Raw genomic sequence first — 22558 nt, forward strand, 5'->3', positions numbered from 1 at the left:
ATAAAAACAGGTTTTAAACATTAAGTATAAGAGAAATCTAGACTGAAAATTGACATAGGTGATTTGGTGGTATTGGTTGATTTCTTTGGAGCTGAATGAGATTAGACCAATACGTTGGTTTTTGAATCAGCTGATTGTTCATAGTACCTTTGCATAGTACCTTTCAGAACCTTTGCAATAAAGTGATCTTCACCTGTGTGGGGAGGTTACCCTCTTGGAAATTTGGGAAACTCTATATTCACCCTATTTTCCGCTTAGAAATATTTAAGTAGTCTTTAGAGATAAAGACTCAAAACCTATCTTGGTTTTACAGACATTTGGGGGTCTTTGTTCTCAGAAGGAGAAGTTACATTTGCAATTACAACTTTGTAATATTTTCATAAGCTGGAAAGTGATTGCATTTCCTCTCTAAAATCTAAATCGCCTCCATACAGCTAATTTGTAATTGTTTTATGTTTTATATTTTTTAATGTTTGAAAATGCTCCAGGATTTTGGAATGAGACATTTCAAACTTGCTTGATGAGTACATGTGTGTGTATGTGTGCGTGTGCATGCGTGCACATGTGTTATGTGATTTTCTTCTGGGTGTTTCCAACAAATTACCACTGCCAGTTGTACCTGGAACCTTTTTGCTTCTTAACTGTTAAGAACTATTACACAAATCCTAATATAATATATTGACTATAGTTTTTAGTAGTAGTGGCACTTAAAAAAATTTTTTTTAATATATTTTGGTCACTAAGATATTGATAAATACTCCTTTCTCTGATTTTTTTGAAGATTTCTGTGAGACAGTTTTGTGTGGGGGTACTAAAGAACTGGAAATATCATTTAACCCTTTAAGTTGCTTAACTGAGTTTTTGCTCAATGTTTGTGTTTGGTAGATTGAATAAAAATTATTTGTGAGCTAGTGATAGCTGAAACCTATTTAATATTTAATAAAGTGTATGCAGTACTGGTCAATTCTTCAAAATAAGCTTTCTCGCCATAGCTGTATATCTGTGAATGTATATACTGCATATGCATATATGTTGGATTTCATCGGACAATACACTTTTGAATATTAATGTGTATCTTAAAGGTGCTTGTGATTACCTTAGGTGATTTCATGCTCTATTTCTGGTATATTAAATTACATATTTTGAAATTTTTGAAAGTAATATCTTTCTTGTATAAATCTGTGCTTTTTGAATACAAATGAGAAAGATTCTTAGGGGACTGAATCTCAGTCTTTCCAAAACTAGGAATAATTTGGAAAGACTGTATAAAAGCCAGCTACTTAAATTGGAAGTGTAAGCTTATTGTTTGAATGTTAACTTGAAAGTAAATATGAGCCTTTTGTCACTGCAGTGAGTTTTTTAAAAAGGTAGTGGCTTTCATGTCAATGGCAGTCTGCCTTTATTAAGGTTGCATTGATGAAGATGGATAATTTGGTTTTTAGGTAGAAATGGGAGGGTGCTCTAAGGGTAGATATTTAGTGATGGCGACTTGCCTACATCAGAAGTAAAAATCTTCATCCTGAAAATAAAGAGTTCAGCATAATACCTCTTTATCCTATTTTCACTTCTTTGAACTCTGTAGAGAATGTGTGAGTTTGGCGCTTTAAACCGAAACTTGAAATACCCAGTCGCTCTCTGGGCATTTAGAATGCTATTTTCTGGCAGTATTTTAAAACAATATAGATGAAGCCTCCGCTGTTACTTTCCTAAAATACGTCAAGCTGCCTTTGACAGCAGCTTTAATTTTTTAACCTCCTTGTCAATCACTAACCCCTCGAGGTTACCGGACCCCGCCGCTGAGCTTTGGAATAGTCCCTGCTGGACACCTGCTTGGTGTCTCTCCTCTAGGCAATTTGTGAGCTGTTTGGGGGCGGGGGAGTCGTGAAGGGGGGTGAAGGGGAGGGAAAGGGGGAGAAAAGAAGGGGAGGGCAGCACTGAATTAGATTGTTGATAGCGTCCCTCCGAGGACTGCTATTAAGAGCATGCTATTCTGTACTCTGCTGCAGAAGACAGAGTGGTATTCGTGTTAGCACACAGCATGTTGTAATGTATGAGATTTTTGCTCATCCCGGCTTGGAATTCAGAATAGGGGAAAGAGAGCAACTTGCATGAGAAGCTACTGGAAGAGCGTGCAGAGTTTTGCAGCAGTTGATATTTGTTCTTACATTTTTTTCCTTCTTCAAACTGGAAAACTGAGAGACTGGCATTTTTTAAACGAGCTCTTCCCATAATGGCATTCTTGTATTGTGTGGCCAGAGCTTGCAGAGGAGGAAAGCAGGCTGCCGAATTTAGTCACTGATCTGTTAGCTGTGGCCTAAGGCTATGCTGAGGTTTATATCCCATTTGTATTGTTGCAGCTCAAAAGAAGAATGTTCAGAGGATGACAAGTGTATTCTGAGTAGGTATGTTGTTTCATTTTCGTATGAAACCCGTCTATTTTCTTTTTCCTGCTACTATTGGTCAGAAATCAGGTTAATAGGTGCAGAATATAGTGCCGTGCTGCAGTATCCCTGTTAAGGTGGAACAATGGTCATGCAAGCTGAAAATAATACCAAAAAAAAAAAAAAGCCAAACCCTAGCTGCTTTTATTAAATAAAGCTGCATTGTGTGGTATTCACAGTGCAGTCTTTAAAAAAAAAAAAATATATATATATATATATATATACACACATACTGCAGTCAACGCTTTCCTAACGAGGTGGCACTATTGTGGAGTTTGAATGGTAGAATCATCATATGGCTTTAGGGGACAGGAGGATTTAAAGGAGGTGCCTTGCAGCCCTATTTTGCAGATTGGAAGCATCGGTTTCAGGGCACTGGCAGGATCCTTGGCTTGTTCTCCGCGGCAGCCACTGCTGTGTCAGTACAGTGTGGAATGGAAGTCCTAGTTGGTAGTCTGTTATGGAAACGCTGTTTACTGTTATTGTAGTACCGTGGTGACAACATGCCATTGAAATGGAAAACGAGCTCTCCTGCTATCTGGAAATTCCCAGTTCCTGTGCTTAAAACATCCAGGTCAACTCCACTTTCTCCAGCATACATGTAAGTGAGAGAAAATAGGATATTAAAGCGGGATTTCATTCATGAATCAACCTTGTGGCAAAAGGGGCTAAACATCCCAAACAGCAACATCCAAAACCCCACAAGATGAAAAGTCTCGACCTTGCTGACATTTAACTATATTGGCATGTCCACATTTTACCATTGTTTTGTTTTTCTGGGAGTTTATGTTTATTTTCATTTAAAGTGCTTCATGGTAATGTAATTACTAAGATGAGAGTCTAAAGATATAGCTAAGAAAATGCATAAGGATAAACTTTTACATTGGTTGGATTTTTTGAATTTTGGTTTATCTGTAATAGTTAAGATGACTTCTTTTGTGTAATGGCACAAAAACTGCTGATGATTGATGGTGTTGTATTAAATATGGACATGCTTTCTATAATTTTTTGATGAACTTGAAACTTTTAGAATTAACACATTGATCAGAAAAATGAGACTTTTAATCAGGACTTTTATATTTGAGTTGTATATGAATATTAATAAGTTTGATATTTTATCTTTCTCAGTTTTATAATTTGAGTTCTGAAGTATAAGTTTTGAATTTGTGCAGATTTATAGTTCTGTGAGTAGCTATTTATATACATGGAGTTAAAAGTATACAAATGTCTATTTTAGAAATTTAAGTAAATATATACTGAAATATTTGGGGGAAATCTTTCTAGAATTTTTGAAAATCTTTCTAAATTCACACAGGGTTGCTTTAAAAACAAAAATCTAGGAGATATAATAAATTAAAATATTGCCTGTGATTTTTTTTTATAGAGAAGGAGTGAGGGAAAGCTGGACTTTTTAAAAAAAAATTAATTGTGTGAGAAAAGCTTTCGAATGAAAGTCTGTCTTAACTGTAAGTGTTCCCTTTAAAATATTTTTCAGTAGGACAGATGTGGAAAATTCTTCCTGCTTTTAGGTTAATTGTGTGTTTAGAAATCTGGTGAGTTGCCATTTTATTACTTAGTTTTTGCTTTATATGAGGAGCGGATGCACAGGGGTATCTATCTGGTTCTTTGAAAGGCTTTCAACTGCTGAAGAGGTGTGCTTGTGCTCTCAGTCCAAAAGAAGCAATTCCCAGGAACGCGAGGGAAAATGACATTTCAGTTAAATCCCATTCTCATTTCATTTTCAGATTGTTTTGTATATTCCTTCTTAGAGATGCTCCAGGTTATTCTATCTGGGTGTTAAATTCTGTTTCCTATAAAGTTTAAAATTTAAGTTATGTTTCTAAAAGAAAAAAGGAAAAAATCAGCTCTGTTTGTCTCTGTAAAGCTGTATTTGTTAAAAGTGCAAATTAACGAAGGTGACAGGTTAATGGTGCTCCTTCAAATAATTTGAGAGAATGAGATGTGCCTATTGACTTTATGTATCTTAACTGGTGAGAAATGACCAAAGATTTACCAAAAGCAACTTTATCATCAAAATAAAACACAACAAAACATACGCACTTGAGGAAAGTAAAGTCAGTAGGTTATAATTAATAATGGTTACTAATGATTCTAGTATTCTTACTGCATTTTACTGTCCAAAAGATCCAATATGCAGCCCCTATTGCAGCTGACTTGTGAGTTTTTAGAGATGGTTAAAATATATTTTCTCAATCCATACTAGCCACAAGCCTCAGATACAGCTTAATACAGCATCTTTAATGAATCACTTTCTTTCTTTTAAGTCCTCACCTCTTTAACCTGATGATATGAGTGAGTTGATTTAGATGATAGAAGCCAGAAAAATATAGATCTTGCATGTTGGCTCTGATTATTGCTAGTACACATATGTAGAATGGAAAAGTGTATTTGAGAAGCTAGTGCTAGCCTGGACTGTGTTTGGTATTGTGACAGTCTGTATTATTAAATTGGCCTTAACTTATTTTTATAAGTAAATTAATAGGTTACAATATTATATAAATATACACAGAGAAAATACATTAAATATAGGAAAAGAAGACTAGCTTGGGGAGCTTAAATCAGTGTTTTAAATAAATTGTTCATTTCCTTGCTGGACCAGAAATAAAGATACCATGTTTAATATGTTGTTCTCATCAGGGTTTCCTTATATTCCATAACACTTCTACACATAAATGATATTTAAATTGCACATAGATTTCACTCAGAAATTATAAAGACTAATTTAGAATACTAGATCAAGTAACATTGTGTTTGCTTCCAGAATTGGTTGGGCTGGCAAACACAGATTATAGATTAGATGGTTAGTTGTGTCTTTTAGGTCTAAAGTCTTTGCATTGATTTGAAGTAGCTAAATTCTGACTCTTGAATAGACTGTGATGTTTAGAATTTACCTGTAAAATTATGTATAAACATTAAAACTACTGTCTTGAATATAGAATTCTGCACAGTTAGTATAAGCATCTTTTGGTTTATTTGCTTGTGTAGCATCAGTATTGGTTTTTAAACCTTTATCATTATTTACTGTGATTCGTCAAATACATATTACATGATTTTCGTTGATGACTTGGGTACTTTTTCAAAGACTGAAATTTCAATATAAAATATGTTTGCTTGTAGTAAGAGTGTGTTGTAGTAATGGAGCAAATATGGAGAAAATATAAAGGCTCCTCATGGTCTCTTTCTCAACTCAGCATAGGTGCTGCTGACTTGAACTCTTGTATTGGCATTATTGATAGGCCAATGCTGTTAGCCATTAGTAAAAGCTACCATAGAGAATGTTTTACTTACTGCAAACATTGAACAGAAAAGCTCCCTTCTTCCCCTTGTGGATTTAAAGTCCAAGCTGGCTTGCTTTCTGCTTGTTTAGAACCTGAATGAGAATTAAAACCGTATTTTCAAGACTTATTGACGATAAAGACAATGTTTATGATAATATGAAGGAAATAGTTTTTTATATAGTATAAAGTGCTTTTAAAATTGTGTTACAGTATGACTCCAGTAAAGTGGAGTACCTTAAAGATGAAAGATTTGGGGAAATTATCTGGAAAATAATCCTTTGGCTTCCAGATAGCTTGATTTCCAAATATTACTTATTGCATAGATATCCTTCTTTCAGCTTCAGTTTTGAACGCTTGCAAGGGTGGTGTGCCATCCAGGTGGAATTCTGAAGGGACTGTCTTGCTCAAAATCTGAGTGATGTGTTTGTGTTCCACTCTGTTCAACAGAAGGTTGAAGTTCAACCTTAGCCTGAAGGAGGATCTTCTGGTCAGTGTAAACTGAATTAGTAAAGACTCTGCTCCTGACAGGTGTGAACCATATAAATTAACCTGTCATTTTGCCTAAATTAATAAAGCTGAAAGGGCAGTCACTTCTAAGTGGTTTTCTGGTATTTGGTATTCATTGTTTTCAAACAGCAAATGGTTCCTTCAGGCTGATGTTATAGGGTTAATGTATTATTAGATTCCAAGGACACACGGAAATAGAACAGAATTAGCATTAGCGATCTTTTTATCTTTTCTTTAGAAGCACTAAGTCTTGTTAATAATGGTGTGGCAGTCAGGAGGAAGACAATGGGTAAGAATTAACCAGCACAATGTAACAGTGAATCCTAGCAAGCCAACAATGGGTGTAGAATGAGGGTTAGTGAATGAGACTTTTCCTCTTAGCCAATGCACTTGTATTCAGTTAGTGTCTTATTTACAATTATTTTGTTTACTATATAAAATATATTTTAGAGTAAAATACCAGTAACACTGACTTCCATAACAATCATTTTATCATTAAAATTCAGTGTCCAGCTTTCCCTAGAAAAGATGGTACTTTACTTGACAATAATTTTTCTAGATTCTTTCATACTATATAAATATTCTTTGTGGATGACTCATAGGACAGAGAAAATTTAAATATGCATTTTCTAAATTTGACATGTTTTCTATCCCCTAAGATTGTCTTTTCTTCCATTTTAGTGAATAAAATACAACCTCAAAAATAAAATAAAACAACCATAGAAATCTTTTTTATCTAGCCACATAATTCCCAAATTGATATTCTCAAATTAGAAAAGAAAATAATTAAGTATTTTTGCAATTACCATATACAGAAACTTTTGTTTGTGTCTCCTTAGTTTGTTTTTTACTGCATATGCTCCATCTAATAAAATTATGTGGAGAAATAACAACACCTCAGAGCAATGTAATGTTCATGTGTAACTTTTGTATTAGTAGCATGTTTCTTGAGAATTTCCATTGTCTGAACTTGCAGGAGGATTAGCTTAACACTTACTAATGGCAAATCGTTGAGATAAAAGTGACCTCAGATGTCATTTAGAGAATCTAAACCCCCTTTAAAGCAAGAATCCTTCCTGTGACACCTCTGAAAGGTGCTGATACATATTCTTCTTGATTGCTGTCAGTGACAGAGAGCCCACTACCTCACCAAGGTAGCACCTTTCATTCATCAACAGCTCTTCCTTGCATTGAGCAAAATCAATTCCTCCTATCTTTTATCTCCTCTTCCTAGTGTGGCCTTCCAGAGCTATGGAGAAAAATATTATATTTTTCCATAACATATAAGCCTGGAAATGTTCTTTCTTTAACCATTACTCATGTGACAGGTTTTCCAGACTCTTCGCTCTGCTGGTTGTCCCCCACCCAACAGTTTCTTATGTTAGTCTTTGTACAAGATATTGATTACTTCATCTGAATGAGATACTCCCCATGTGGTCTGACTAAAGGAAGACACCTCTCTCCTTTCATACAGACATGATGCTTATCTGAAAGAGCCTGGGATTATATTATTTTTTTTTTAATCATAGCATTCACCCTGAACCATAGTTAATCAGAATTTGCAAACTTCTTTTCAGAGTTTACAATGGGTCAGCAATTATTCTCTTGGCTACTTCAAGAAAGTCTGGCATGTGCAAATGAAATTAAAATTTAGTTTTAAAGCCCACTGTTTGTATCTTTAAACATTTTTTTTTAATTTTGTTTTTAAGCCCATTGTATGTGTCTTTCGGGGGCTTCCCCAATTGCTCAGTGGTAAAAAATCTGCCTCAAATGCAGGAAATGTGAGAGACTCAGGTTTGATCCTTGGGTCGGGAAGATCCCTTGGAGGAGAGAATGGCAGCCCACTCCAATAATCTTGCCTGTAAACTCCCATGGACAGAAGAGCCTAGTGGGCTACACTCCATGGGATCCTAAAGAGTCTGACATGACTGAGCACTGAGCATGTATGTGTCTTTAAAAAGATCTCTTAAAAATTATTGGATGTAACTGAAGATTATTAGACACAAGAAATTTGCAAGACAGAAAGCTAGTATTTCTGATGCTTTCAGAAATTTCCACGAATGTTGTCAATAATTTATCTAGATTCCTTGTATTTTATGTCTAAATAAATGAGCGTTACTTCCAAGTACTGCTCAAAACATTTCCCCAGAGGGAAGAGAGGTGGAAATGCAGATCTTTTATCATCATGGGAAGTCTGAAGTTGATAAGAATTCTAGACATTCTGCTTGAAACTTAGAATATTTAGATGAGACCTAAATAGGGCCAAGTTAGGGGGAAGAAAAAAAAAGAACTAAGAGGTAGGCAAGTATTTTGTATGTATTAATGGCTTTATTACTTCTGGTGAAAAGTCAAGAATTATAACCACTGTACATGCTGATATTTTAAATTGAAATAGCAACCACAGTGTTTTGCTTTTATTTCCTCAAGGCTGAGAATGAGGTGGTATAAATGTGAGATTCTTGGGCAATCAGTACATAAAGAAGTTACTGAGCAATCTACTTTTGAAAGAGCTCAGTTCTTTTTCAATCACCTGTATATTGAGTTTATGATATTCAGAAGTTATTCACTGCCTGATATGTGTCAGGCATAACTCTGCTGTGTATTATGGATATAGTCCTTGCAGTTATTCAAAATGACTGTTCTTTATCTTACATCCTATATGTATAAACAGTTAAGTTGCTTAATTTATTTTACTGCTGTGAAAATTCTAAACCAAAACAAGTTTAAATAACATTTTTGTTTACTATACTTTCAGTAATGATAATAATTTAATGATGGTAAAAATACTACAGAGGAGAAATGTGTCTGGGCTAACAGAGGAGATATGAATTGGATATAGATAACATTTTAAAGTGCATATTCCTATTGTGATCACTTCACAATATATACAAATATTGAATCATTATGTGGTATACCTGGAACTAATATAACGTATGTCAGTTATACCCCAATTTGTAAACAGAAAAGGAAATACATATTCCATAAGGTGGAAAATGATGTAATTTATGTTTAAACTTGAGAGTCACCTTTTTAAAGAAGAACGAAGTGCCATCCTTTAAGTTGGACAGGGCTTAGGTGCTTTATAGCATACAAGTGTATCTATTTTTACCTTTACAAAGCATCAGCAATTTGATCCCAGACTATGTGATGTAACCTTACTGAAAAATAAAATTATATTATGTTTCCTACTATAGTAAAATATTTTCACTGGCATGACTTACTATGATTAGGGTATATGTTGTTTTTACCCAATTTTATCACATTTATGGTATGGTAAGACAGGAGATGGCCAGCTTGTTGTATAATACTTTTTATATGGTTCAGTGGAGAAATGAAATATCTTTCCATAAGAACAATGTAAATAAAAACAGCTTTCAGGACTCTTGATCTACCTATATAACAGTTGTTATAAATTTCATATGAAATGTATTTATTTCCAATATTTAAAATGTGCTGGTTTAACATAGTTAAGTGTAATACAGTTTATTGAGTTCCAATATTAGAGTACAAGCATTTTGTTAAAACTTCCCAAAGTTTGCTGTCCGGGAAGACACTCCTTTGGGAAAGGTTCCAGGTGTTCTTCTTACTTGTTGCAAGTAGTAAGTCGTTCCTTTTCCAGAAAAAAAACAACAACAGCAACAACAAAAAAAGCCAAGCACTTTGTCAGCTGTCTCCCAAACACTCCAGAAAGGTAAGTCTTCTCCCTGTTTTACACTACGGGCACGGTGGTTCCAAGAAGTTAATTAACTTGCTCAATGTCCCACTTCAGGTAAGAGGCGAAGTGGGAATTCAAATACAGGTCTTCATTTCAATGATCTTGGCTTCTCGAATGCCTTTTTGTTTTCATAGAGTTTTGCTACTTTAATGCCATCTCCTAATTAGGAAGTATCTCACTAGGATTCGAAGAACAAAGAAGTATGACAGATGAGATAAACTTTTGAATTGGATGGTGGTATAGGAAAAAGATAGCTCTACTTTGTGGTACAGTCAAGTGGTGAAATTACAGGAAAATACTGGGGCAATAATCTTTACTTAACTGATATGATACTGGAATTAACCTCTTATTTCCTATTTCTTTTGAAGTATTATTCTACTTTCATTGGCCACCCACCTTTTTCCCCCTGGTAGTTAGCTGCCATTGACAGCACTGTAGCTGTTGCACACTGGGCTAAAATCAAGGTGATGGCAGTGCTGTGTTTGCTTCTGATTCTCTAGGGGAGCATGCATTTCCTGCTCATTTGGATCACTGACAGAATTCAGTTCTTTGCAGCTGTAGGACCACCAAGGTCCCCATCTTTTTTGCTGGCTGTAATCCAATAGTTGACCTCAGCTTCTAGGGGCCACCAGCATTCCTTGGCTTCTGGCTCCCTTCCTCTATCTTCACTGCCAGCAATGGCAAGAGTCTTTTTCACATCTCTCTCTCTCTTACCCCCCACCTCTTCTGCGTTTTTCTTCCACTTTTAAGGACACATGTGATTAGATTGGAAGATTCAGGGACTCGATTGAGATTTTGGTTTAAAAGCTTTAAATACTGCAGGGGATTTGTTTGTTTGTTTTGGCCAGGCAGCTTGCTCGGTATGTAAGCTCTTAGTTCCCCAACCAGGGAATCAAACCCATGCTCCCCTGCCCTAGAAGAATGGAGTCTTAACCACCAGACTACCAAGTCCCATGAATATGGTATTTTAGAACAATAAAATTTTGAAAATGAAACATTACAAGAATGATGTATTAGAGTGGCGAGCTCATCTGTTGGTGGCAACTGGGCTAAACTAGTGCCTTGGCCATCACTGTGTCCTTCCTTTCCCCCTCCCCCTCCTTCTTCCCCACTTGAAAGTCTCTCACTAAGGGTATTTCTACAAATTCTAAATAACCTTTGCTCATTTACAACTTGCCCTGTAACATCTTCTATTTTCACTCTTTGGTTTTGTTTGTTTGGTTGGTTTTAAAAATATAGTGCTTTTCACTGACCCATGAGACCAGAACATGGCATCTTAAAAAGAGCCTAAGTATCTTATTCAGGATTCTTTGAATCCAAGAGCTGGGAGGAACCTTAGAAATCATTCTTTGTCATACCATTGTACCTAGAAAGAGAATGTGATATTTAAGTCTAGTCAGTTTTCTGCCATCTGTGTACATTTGTATTTGATGATTTAACCCAGTCTTAGTTTATATTTCCTTTTTATTACTTCATCCTGTTTCATTAATTGTATTACAAATTAATGTTGAAAAGCAGTTTACTACAAAAACCTCAACTAGATTTCTCTTTATAGATGTGATTATACTAGAGATTTTTCTCTTGTATTGCATTGAACCGTTTTCCTAATTAACTCACAGTTTGACCCAGCTTTAGTTTGAGTGGACCTAAACTCCAGTACATTGGCCACCTCATGCGAAGAGTTGACTCATTGGAAAAGACTCTGATGCTGGGAGGGATTGGGGGCAAGAGGAAAAGGGGATGACAGAGGATGAGATGGCTAGATGGCATCACTGACTGGATGGACGTGAACTCCGGGAGATGGTGATGGACAGGGAGGCCTGGCGTGCTGCAATTCATGGGGTCGCAAAGAGTCGGACACGACTGAGTGACTGAACTGAACTGAACAGAATATTTGAGGGACTCCCCTGGTGGTCCAGTGGCTAGAACTCAATGCTCCCAGTGCAGGGGGGCCAGGTTTGATCCCTCTTCAGGAAACTAGATCCCACATGCTGCAATTGAAGATCCCGCATGCTGCAACAAAGATCAGAGATCCCAACAAAGATCAAAGATCCTGCATGCTGCAACTATGTCCTCACATAGGCATGTAAATAAATATTAAAAAAAATAACATTCTTTAAAAAATTTGAAATACAGTTTTGAAGAGTATATGGATATTCTTGGTTGTAAATAGATTATCCAGTAGACAATTCCTTAGCATCACCAAATTGAAGTCATTTTATTCATTATGAGTATTTTCCCTCAAAGGATGTGTGTGTGCAGTCATTTCTGAATGATTCACAGCTAAACAAAGGTTCATGGAACTGGAACCAAAATTTTCATCTTAAGTAGACCAGTGACCTGGCTCATTAGCATATCTTTCGTAGGCATATTGCTGAAGTATATAGATATAATTAGAGACTTTTTTTCAAATGATGTGATCTACCATCAATCATCATACGTTTGGCCTTTTTTCTTGTAATTATAATTACAGATTATATTTTTGCATAGTGGATATTATTTGATTGCTGATCCAGCCTTGCAGACAGCCTGATCTGGGATGGATAATCCTTTCAAATAAAATAACAGTAAGGAAATTCGATGTTATTTACTTTTTTTTTAATTTGGTGTTTATATGCTAAATATGAACTGATATGCTTCTGTACCAGGGAGCAAGTATGTAATTAGTTTTGTTACTGGAGCTTATATAAATTACGAAATCTGGAATTTGTTAGTAGATAATGTTGATAATTTATTATTATTTTTATAACATTTAGTCCTTTGCAAAGTAATTATCTCTTTTACTGTAATCTCTTTGCAAGCAAGTATCCCTTTTATACCTATCTCCTAGTGCAGGGCCTGGCACATAGCAGGTGTTCAAGTGTTGAGTTGGTGAACGGATTTAGAGCGAGTAATTTTTAGGTCTGTAGCCTTGTGCAAATTATTTCACTTAAAAGTGTGTTGCATATCTTCATTTCATATATAGAGGAATCTAGTATATTACAGTCTTATTAGATAAGTTACAGCTATCTTTCCTATGAAAAGAGCTAATCCAAAATCCTGATTCTGCTCCTTGCTTACTGATGAATACCATGATGCTGGCACAGACTGAAAGTAATTTTAGCAGAAGCAATTTACCAGTGACCAGAATATTTTAGTCATGGTTCATCAAATTGTAATCTGATAAAGAAAGTAAGATTATGATCTCTTCCAAGGCAGCAAGGTTAAGATTTATTTGGCTTATTTTCGCATGTCCTTTACCATGATGGGGAAAAGTATTTTAGACAAATTTATGTTTTAAAACTAGTATGGTTGCACCTAAATGATAATGTGTTTTCTGTGTATAGTTTGAAAACAGAAAGGGCTGACTAAGATAAAAAGAAATCTGACTAGGTTTTAGGAGAAATAAATTTAAGATCAATACTCAAAAAATCATGCACATTTACTTATGTTTTTAATTATTTTATACTTAAAGAGGCTAGACCAAATGTAAAGGTTTAACAGATGATAATTTTTTTTTTTGGCTGTGTTCCGCGGCTTGTAGGGTCTTAGTTCCTCTGCTGGAGATTCAACCTGGGGCCATGGCACTGAGTCCTAACCACTGGGCAATCTGGGAACTCCCAGCAGATATTAAATTTAAATTAACTAACTTTCCCTTCTATCAGAAATATTTTAAATAAATGTATAAAATACATTACTTGGTTAACAATAGAAAAAACAGCATAGCAGTTATTAACGTATGAAAACAACATATTCTAAAGCAAAATAAATGATAGTTTGTGAATAAATTTAGATTTTTATTCTCAATCATTAAATATATATTTGCTTTGAGTTATTTGCCAGAATGTACAACTAGTTAAAGAGAGCTAGTCCAAAAAGCCTGGAGTCCAAGAGTGTAAGATTTGACTTTCGTTCAGCAAGCAGAGAGGAGTCTTTGAATACTTTTGAGCAAGGAAGTGACTTTCAGAGCTATAAATACAGCTGCAGTATGTGAAGAAGCTGTACTGTAACAAATATGTTAATAACCAAATCCAAGGAAGAAGTAATAGATACCCAAAGTGTGGCAGGGACAGTGAGGGTGGAGAGGTGGTGAAAGATAGATGCGTACTAGAGAGACACTTAGTAGTACTTTGTTAGTTGCCTGGACATAGGAGATGGGAGAGAACCAGGAGTCAAAGATGACTGAAATATTTTGATGATAACACTTCTCTTTTAGAATCCAGAATATCCTATCTATGTCTCTCTTGAATGCATGACATCTAGATACATTTGAGATTCCTAAACTTTCTTCTGACTGACTAAGCTTCCAGAAATGATCAAGAACTATGTAGTCAAATTTTTCCATTGCGAGTGTGGAACTTATGTACACCCGTGGTGGATTCATGTTGATGTATGGCAAAACCAATACAGTATTGTAAAGTACAAAAATAAAATAAAATAATAATAAAAAATAAAAAAGCCAATTTTCTCCTTAAAGCACGATCTATAAAAATACTGGATTTTGAACATTTAAAAATGACATTGCTTCAAGAAATAGCATGTTGTAGATGGGGTGATTTGAGGGGGAATAGCATTTAGGCCAGCATTTTCCAACTAGCTGAGCAAACTTGACGCCGTGACCCTGTTCTCTTCATCTACTTGGTGACTCTTCTTCACCTCCTTCTCACCTGCAATTTGAGAGTCAGAAATTATAAATTGGGGTTGAAAATTAGTTTAAAGGACAGTATGGAAGGAAGGAAAGGAAGGGAATGCTCTCTTGCTTAATATCCTTCAGTTATATATGTCACAAACATTTTGAGACAGTACTTCATTACAGCTTCACAATTCATAGATTGCGTCAGCAAGACACATACACACACAGTCTGAAAATGCTCCAGTTAGATTCTATTTCAGAATTCCCACTTAGTTGACTGGGAAATGTGAGTGTTGGATGCCTACGGTCATACTGTTTATATGATATGGTCTGCCTTGACCCTTTTTGAGTTCCAACCAAGAACACAAACTCTTTAAGCCAAAGACCATTATGTTCCTAAAAAGAAACACCTTACCCCCAAAGTGGCAAACTCCTCAATGAATCATAATTTGCATCTACTCTCTTAAAAAAATAACCAGTCTGCCTTCCAGGAAGTCATTACCAATTTTGTCAAGAATACTTAATATTTGGGGTAAACAAATATAGTCATGGTACATAAATATTTTGTTCAAAAGACTCCTTCCTGCACAGTGGACAAAATCTTATGAAAGTATTTTTATAGAGCAATTTTTGTTACTCACATTAATAGAGTTATCTGTAGTTAGATCATGAAATTGCATTGTGATGTTGAATGCAACTGACCAATACAGTGATCTTAGTTAAAATAGTTTTCTAGGACTGTAGTCAAGTGGAGGTTCTGGATGGCATTTCAGGAGAAAAATCAGAAGCCATTTCTGCATTTCTTCTCTTAGAATATGCTTGAATGTATAGATAGGTGAGTGGGCTGTGACAGTAAGGTTTCTTTCATCTTCTAACAACCTAAGAACTTAGGGTCAGGAATAACCAGTTATGTTTCTTTATGGTAAGCATTGTACAAGATGGATAATGAAGTCTTATAGCAAAGTTTCATTTAAAAAGCCTTAATGATGAGACTTCCCTGGTAGTCCACTAGTTAAGACTTTGCTTCCAATACAAAGGGGATGTATTCCATCCCTGTTTGAGGAACTATGATTCCATAAATGCTACAGGGCTCGACCAAAAAAGAAACAAACAAAAGCGGGGACTCCCCTGGTGGTCCAGTGGCTAGGACTGCACTCCCAATGAAGAGGACCTGGGTCCAATACCTGGTCAGGGAACTAGGTCCCTCCCACATGCCACAACTAAGACCTAGGGCAGCCAAATAAATATTCTAAAAAGAAACAAGAACAAAACAAAAGAAAAACTTAAATGGTGAGGCAAATATGTACAAAATGGAAAATAATTCCATTATGAAAAATTGTACTAAAATTAGACTTCTTGCTTCTCCAAGCTTCATATCTGAGACAGGCTTGGGAGAACTATCCTTAGTGTGATTCCCAGACTCTTGGGGTTAAGACTTTATCTTCTGATTTCTCTGTTTATATTACCTTCTTTTCTCTTAAAAATATTGGCTATCATAATAAAACATCAATTTGATGAAATCATATTAAACATTTAAATGATTGATTTGATATATTCATTGAAATAATTACGGTTGCCTCTAGGTCATTGCAAAATCAAGAATGAGATTTGTTACGTTTATTATAGTCTTTGAAGATAGAATCAGTGGGACTCATAGAGCTGCCAATTGTAATTCTTAAAACATGGAGTGCAGTTGGCTATTACTTTTAAGTTGGAAAGTTTACTCCTTGTTATTATTATCATGTTTCCTTTTAAAAGAGAAATAAACATTCCCTTAAGACATGGTCATGAATTATTGACTTCATGAAGTTGAATATAACTAGGAAATTCAGAAAAGACAGAAATGGATTAGATTTTTACCACTTGATTAATGATTCCTCCTGTTCCCAGAGAGATTTGTCTCAGTGATTTCTAATTGGTTTTGAGCTTGTGGAATCTGCCTTTGTAATAAACTCTAAAATTGGATAACTTGGATGTTTGAATATTTCATAAACTGAAATTTTAGGCAGGTAAAAGCCCAAGTCTTTAATAATACAGTTTTCCCTTGAAACACACCGTAGCACCATAGTCAAATTTCAAAGTTAGTGAGTTACAGATAATAGGAGTAAAATGACACCTTGGTTAATAAATCCTCTGGGAGCAAAAAGCTCCTTTATAGAAAGGTGGCCAGGGTGTCAGAGTTCCCATTCCAGTTTCTTCATTTGGGGATTGAAGAAGGAGAAGGCATGCTCCTGGCCTCAGGTATAGCTCAACTTCTTCATAGCTGGGCTGGTGCTGGCTGTCGTGGGGTAGGGAGCATCCTTTTAGAGGGTTATAACTCTTTCTTCTGGGTGCTGGGAAGGAAACTATTGACTGTGATGGGAGTCTATGCTATTTACCCAAACTATATGTCCATGTTGCTGTCTGCCTCCCACCAGTGCCACTTGGGTACTCTCTCACCTTATATGGCTTCTTAAGGCAGGGGAGTTTTGACTGAGACTTAACTTTTTAGGTAGTAGATACAGAATCGGCATTTAGAATTCATTTATTAAAAAGTAGTGTGGTCGATTTACAATGTTATATTAGTTTCAAGTAGAACTCATTCTTTTGCTTATTCTTTTTGTTTCTACTTCTGTCTATCTATCTACGTACCATCTATCTATTTAACTACCCATTGGGGCTTCCCTGATGGCTCAACTGGTAAAGAATCCGCCTGCAATGTGGGAGACGTGGGTTCGATCCCTGGGTTGAGAAGACCCCCTGGAGGAGGGAACGGCTACTTACTCCAGTATTCTGGCCTGGAGAGTTCCATGGATTGTATAGTCCATGGGGTTGCAAAGAGTCGGACACGACTTAGCGACTTTCACTTTCTATCTATATCTTTCATCCAAATATGATGAGAAATTTATATAAACCAAGCTTCCAAACAGTAGAATTTTCTAGTCTAGGTGCATGAGACTTGATGTAGTTTAATTGATATATGGATTTTAAAAGATGAAGGAAGACTAAATTTTTGAAATATAGATAGAGGGAGCAAACATTAAATTGACAGTGCCCTGGTAGCTCAGACGGTAAAGCATCTGCCTACAATGCGGGAGACCCAGGTTCGATCCCTGGGTCGGGAAGATCCCCTGGAGAAGGAAATGGCAACCCACTCCAGTATTCACGCCTGGAAAATCCCATGGACTGAGGAGCCTGGTGGGCTACAGCCCATGGGGTCTCAAAGAGTCAGACACGACTGTGCGACTTCACTTCACTTCACTTCAAGGACAGTACTGAGATATTCAATGCAAATGCTTTATGGTTTGGATAATTAACTTTCATCAAGTTAAAGTAGAATATCATTTGTCATCCCATTTGTTTAGCCCAATTCCCTCATCTGTGTCACAGTGCTATTTCTGTGATGGCTATTGGATGGCTTTGGAATTCAGAATCTGTTCTTTTAGATGTTCGTATCAGTAATGTTGAGTTCTCCCTAAATTTGATCTGAGTTATATCTTAGGATATGCTCCCTCCCAACCCCAGATGGGCATGGAGAGGTTTTTAACATTGGTATGGTTGTTATGGAGGTAGTGGTAAAAGTGGGTAATTTTAGCCTGAACTAATTCAGCCAACAAATTGGTTCCCTGTAACAGAATGATCCTCATGTCTATAAATTAAACATTGGAATGTCCATCTTGAGGCTTCATGGCCTATATTCTCTGCTCTTTGTTTTTTAGGCTTGGTGTGGTGGGAACAATGTGGGCTGTGGAATCAGATTCAAGTTCAAATCAGTTACCAGATTCATCTCGAGGCCTTAAACTCACTGAGCTTCAGTTTCCTGTCTTTAAAATGGGATTGTTACGAGGATTAAGCAGCACAGAGAACATATCTGGCACACTGCCTAGTACACAGCAGGTGCTGGGTAGATGATCTTATTCCTATGTTAAAACTGACATCAGTTATTTATTAATGTGATTTTATTTTAAATGTGACATACATTTGCATATAAAGAAACTTCTTTACTTTGGAAAATCACTTTAAAGTCTGACGCTATCACCTTGAACTTTTTCTCCTCTTTTGTGGGCCCTGGTATTGCTACAGCAGAAAAGAAAGCCTTGGAAAGTTTAGCAGCTATTTTATATCATCTATGCTAAAGATTTCCATTAGCAGATTTATTGCAAGCTGACAATAATGTACTTATGTCGTTAAAAAATACAAATAACGAAAGCTTTATCTTTCTTGGCTTCTTTGAGGCAGGCATCTTCTTAAGATACATTCTCCATAGTTTCTGAAATAGTGATTAATTTACACTTTCTTAAGAGGAATTGCTATGATGTTGATAAATTCCTTGTGCAATAGTACCATAAATGATAATTTTAGTTGGGATATATCTCTAAATATTTTAGGTTTTAAAGGTTTTTCTTTTACAGAAAATACCAGGTTTATTATATGTACATTAACTTCATGAATTGGAAAATTTCTGATTTTTAAAAATAGTTTCTTTTTTTTCTTAATGTCATTGAGTGTGTGTGTGCATGCATATGATTCAGGTTTTGATGGGGTGGTGAAGGAGAGTTCTAAATTTTTGAGGTAGGAAGCTTATTAATATCTTTAGAATTCACTGCAGAATGCATATTTTGAATCTATAGAAAAATCAATGGGAAATGACTAATACCGTCTTAAGTTTTTAATTTATTTCTCATGGGGGAAGGAAATACCTTGACGGATTTAGCACTCAGATTCAAATGAGTGTGAGAACAGGTGGCTGAATTTTTCCCCCACCTGCCAATGCAACTTTATCACAAGAAATGTTTCATTTAGCAAATGCTGCTGCTAGCAGACACTTCTCTGTTTCAGAGCAGAAAAACAAATGGCGGGGGAGTTCTTCTTTGAAGAAAGCCTTTTTCTTGATTTTCTTTTTAAATTGTGAGTGTGAGAAATATCTATTTTATTTTTCTGGGGGACGGGTGGTGGAAAGCATGAGTCAGTGCCTTGATTAACCAACGTGACTTGTGTTGTTATACCATTCATGACTTTTATTTTTGTTTTGTTATTGTTGCTATACTTGCACACCAACCCAATGGCATGACTTTCAATTATAATGATATTATTACTCTGGGAAATTGCAGTATTTGAATAATACTTTTGACACCAACTCAGAAACCCCTGTTCTTTTGTTATAGTGCTATTACATTATTAGAATTACATACGTTGTTAGGCTTAATCACTTTGTAATGTAATAGTCACAAGCAATAAGAAGTGCTGTGAAACTGATTGGGAACTAAAGAGAGAAAAGCATTGATATACTTCTACCTTTCTAGTTTTTCTCTGATTCACTTTTTTTTTTCCCTCAGAAATAAAAAACAAGTAAAGGAACAACTTGACACCTGTTCTGATGGTCTTACATATATCCTATCAGCATGTTTTATTGAAATTGATGAGTGTTCTAAGACTATTTGAGGCTTTGGAGCCAAATGATGCAATTATGAGATACCCTTCCCATCCCTATATGACATACCAACAAACCTGACTGCTATTGTGAATTCTAAGTACATGGTTCTTCACAGAACATCTACCAGACTATTAGCTCTACAGAGCTATTCATTGTTGAAAACATATTTGAACCAGATTGACAGACCACTCTTGCTCTAGCCCATCTACTAGTAATAAACAGTCCTTCATTGACATGGTGTTCAGTGTAAAAAAAGAATTTGTACATTTGATGAGTTTTAAATTTTCATTAAAAAATCCATTGAATAAACAGTGCCATACAGATGGCAAGGGCTTAATACGTGTTTGCACTAGCAATTTTGAGAATATATCTTCTCTACTCTTTAAGTGTACAGGTTTGCTTTAATTTGCATATTCTGGAATACTATTGAGGTTGAAGTTGAGCATTTTCTGTTAATTATTTGTACTTACATATTTATGAATTGTGTCCTTATATCATTTACACCTGTTTCCCTTGGGGTAATTTTTTTAAAATATAGACGGCTTTGAGACAGCATTACAATGTTAGTGTCACCCTGCCAACGTGTGACAATTGCTTAGATTGTCTATTTCCTTTGTGTTCAAATAAGAGTGCAAAAAATGCCATAGTCTGTGTATGTTTGGTTTGACCACCTTTGTAATGCTTTTAATAAGATGATCAAACAGTGCTTCTTTCTCTACCTAATGCTCTTCAAAAAAGTAATTGTTCCCTTTGAGCAAGTACCATTGACTGATTCAAGCACACTTTGTGGAAGATTGCTTTTGCACTCTGTGGTTGGTCATTGTTTAGGAAATAAGATGTGTCCAGTGGTGGTGGGGTGGATGGGAAAAGTGTGATAGTAATGTATAGACATTATAAGAAAAAGATTGAATTTTTCAAAAGAAAATTGATGAACACAATCTTACCCATGAATAATTGAACTGTTTTGATGAAGTGGGACTATTTGGACTGAGTTAGCTTAATTCTAAATTGCCATGTAAAAGTGAATTCAAGTACCAATTGTTTTCTTTCTCCCCAGATAACAGTTGTTTTAAGCAGAGTTAGGAATGATTCTTATATGAGTTTGCAAAGAACAAAAGCCTGAGTGCATGCTAAGTCACTTCAGTCGTGTCCGACTCATTGCAACCCTATGGACTATAGCCCTCTAGGCTCCTCTATCCATGGGAAGAGGCAAGAATACTGGAATGGGTTGCTACACCCTCCTCCAGGGGATCTTCTGGACCCAGGGATCAAACCAGCGTCTCTTATGTCTCCTGCATTGGCAGGAAGGTTCTTTACCACTAGCGCTACCTAGGAAGCATAACTGTCTTATTAACTTCAAAGCTGTTATCTACTTATCTCCCATAAACAGTTGATTTTTCAGATTGATAGACTGGAGGAGAGCAGAGATATTCTATTATTAGATAGTCTTAGAAGAGATAATGGTAATTAATAATTCTACTGTGTTTCTGACTGCTAGCATTACCTCATGGAGTTAACTCTCAGACTGAGAAGTTATTTAGAACATGAAATTTCTTTAGAAAAATTGTCCTGAGGAGGTTATGTCTCTCTATCAGGGTTTCTCAACCTTGGCATTCTTGAAATTTTTGCCTGAGTACAATTTTGATGTGGAGACATTTCTTGTGTGATGTAGGATGTTTCATAGTGTCCCACTAGATGAGAGGAGCAACCCCCACCTCCACCTAGCGACCATGTAAAATGTGCCCAGCCAAGGCCAAGCATGGGCGTGGGGTGATGGGAGGCAAAAATCCCCTTGATTCCCCTCCCTCCACTGAGGGCCACTAGTCCCTGTATCGCTTCTAACCAATATAACTTGAAAAAAATAAGATTAAAAAATGTTATTTGTTCTTGAAATTACTCAGATAATCATTCCTTTAAGGATAGTTTGATGTAATTGTGGCTTGGGGTTTGCAGAGAGGTTTCACCTCCTTGCAATGTTGAAGAACAATGTGCTTCACATCCAGTCAATAAACTTAATGAAAAGGAGATAGAAGAGAGTATTGAATCTGCTGAGGTTGACATGACATGTGGTGTTACTGATGCAGAAATAATAGGGAGCGTTGTGAATGTTAAAAAGTCAAAAGATGTTGATAAAAAATTGTGAAGAAGATGATTTTAGTAAAGCCTTCTTTAGCATTTGAAGTAATTAGTTAGAAAGCCAGACGTATTATCTTGCCAAGAAAGGGCTGTATTTTCATATTCCGCCTTTCAATTTTAGGAGCAAGAGACCACTGACATGAAGCAAGTGGTTGTCTGCAGTTTATTCAAAAAAACAGTTTCCAGGATATGTCACAGGGGCAGTGCGGTTTCAGCTTTACTCCTGTCCTGTTTACGTCTGTGGTTCTATAAAATGATAATTGATGGTCCTTTAAAGCATTGCATGATAAATAAGTGTCTCTGGACTGACCCACAGAAATGATGATATATTAAACCTCTCATGTGCCAGGTTCTATGTCAGGAATACAGAAACTAATGAAACATTCTGCTTGAATGTCCCATTAAAATAATCCTGGATGAGTGGAATTTTTCTGG

General features: G+C 36.0%; 1 protein-coding gene across 27 annotated transcripts in view; it reads left to right on the forward strand.

The window, feature by feature from the left end:
• Positions 1-22558, forward strand: part of KLHL13 (kelch like family member 13) — a 447719-nt gene that overhangs the window by 382812 nt on the left and 42349 nt on the right. Inside the window, exon 1 of one of the 27 annotated variants that reach the window (XM_060407355.1) lies at positions 1942-3042. The exons of 24 other annotated variants lie outside the window; for them this stretch is intronic. In XM_060407355.1, coding sequence (XP_060263338.1) covers positions 2945-3042 — 98 coding nt within the window. In that variant the 5' untranslated portion in view covers positions 1942-2944. Of the gene's footprint in view, positions 1-1941; positions 12530-22558 lie in introns of those variants that run through there. 2 more of the 27 variants (XM_004022405.5, XM_060407369.1) reach the window with 2 other exon arrangements.

The sequence above is a fragment of the Ovis aries genome, chromosome X (genome assembly GCF_016772045.2).
Source record: "Ovis aries strain OAR_USU_Benz2616 breed Rambouillet chromosome X, ARS-UI_Ramb_v3.0, whole genome shotgun sequence".
Lineage (NCBI taxonomy): Eukaryota > Metazoa > Chordata > Mammalia > Artiodactyla > Bovidae > Ovis > Ovis aries.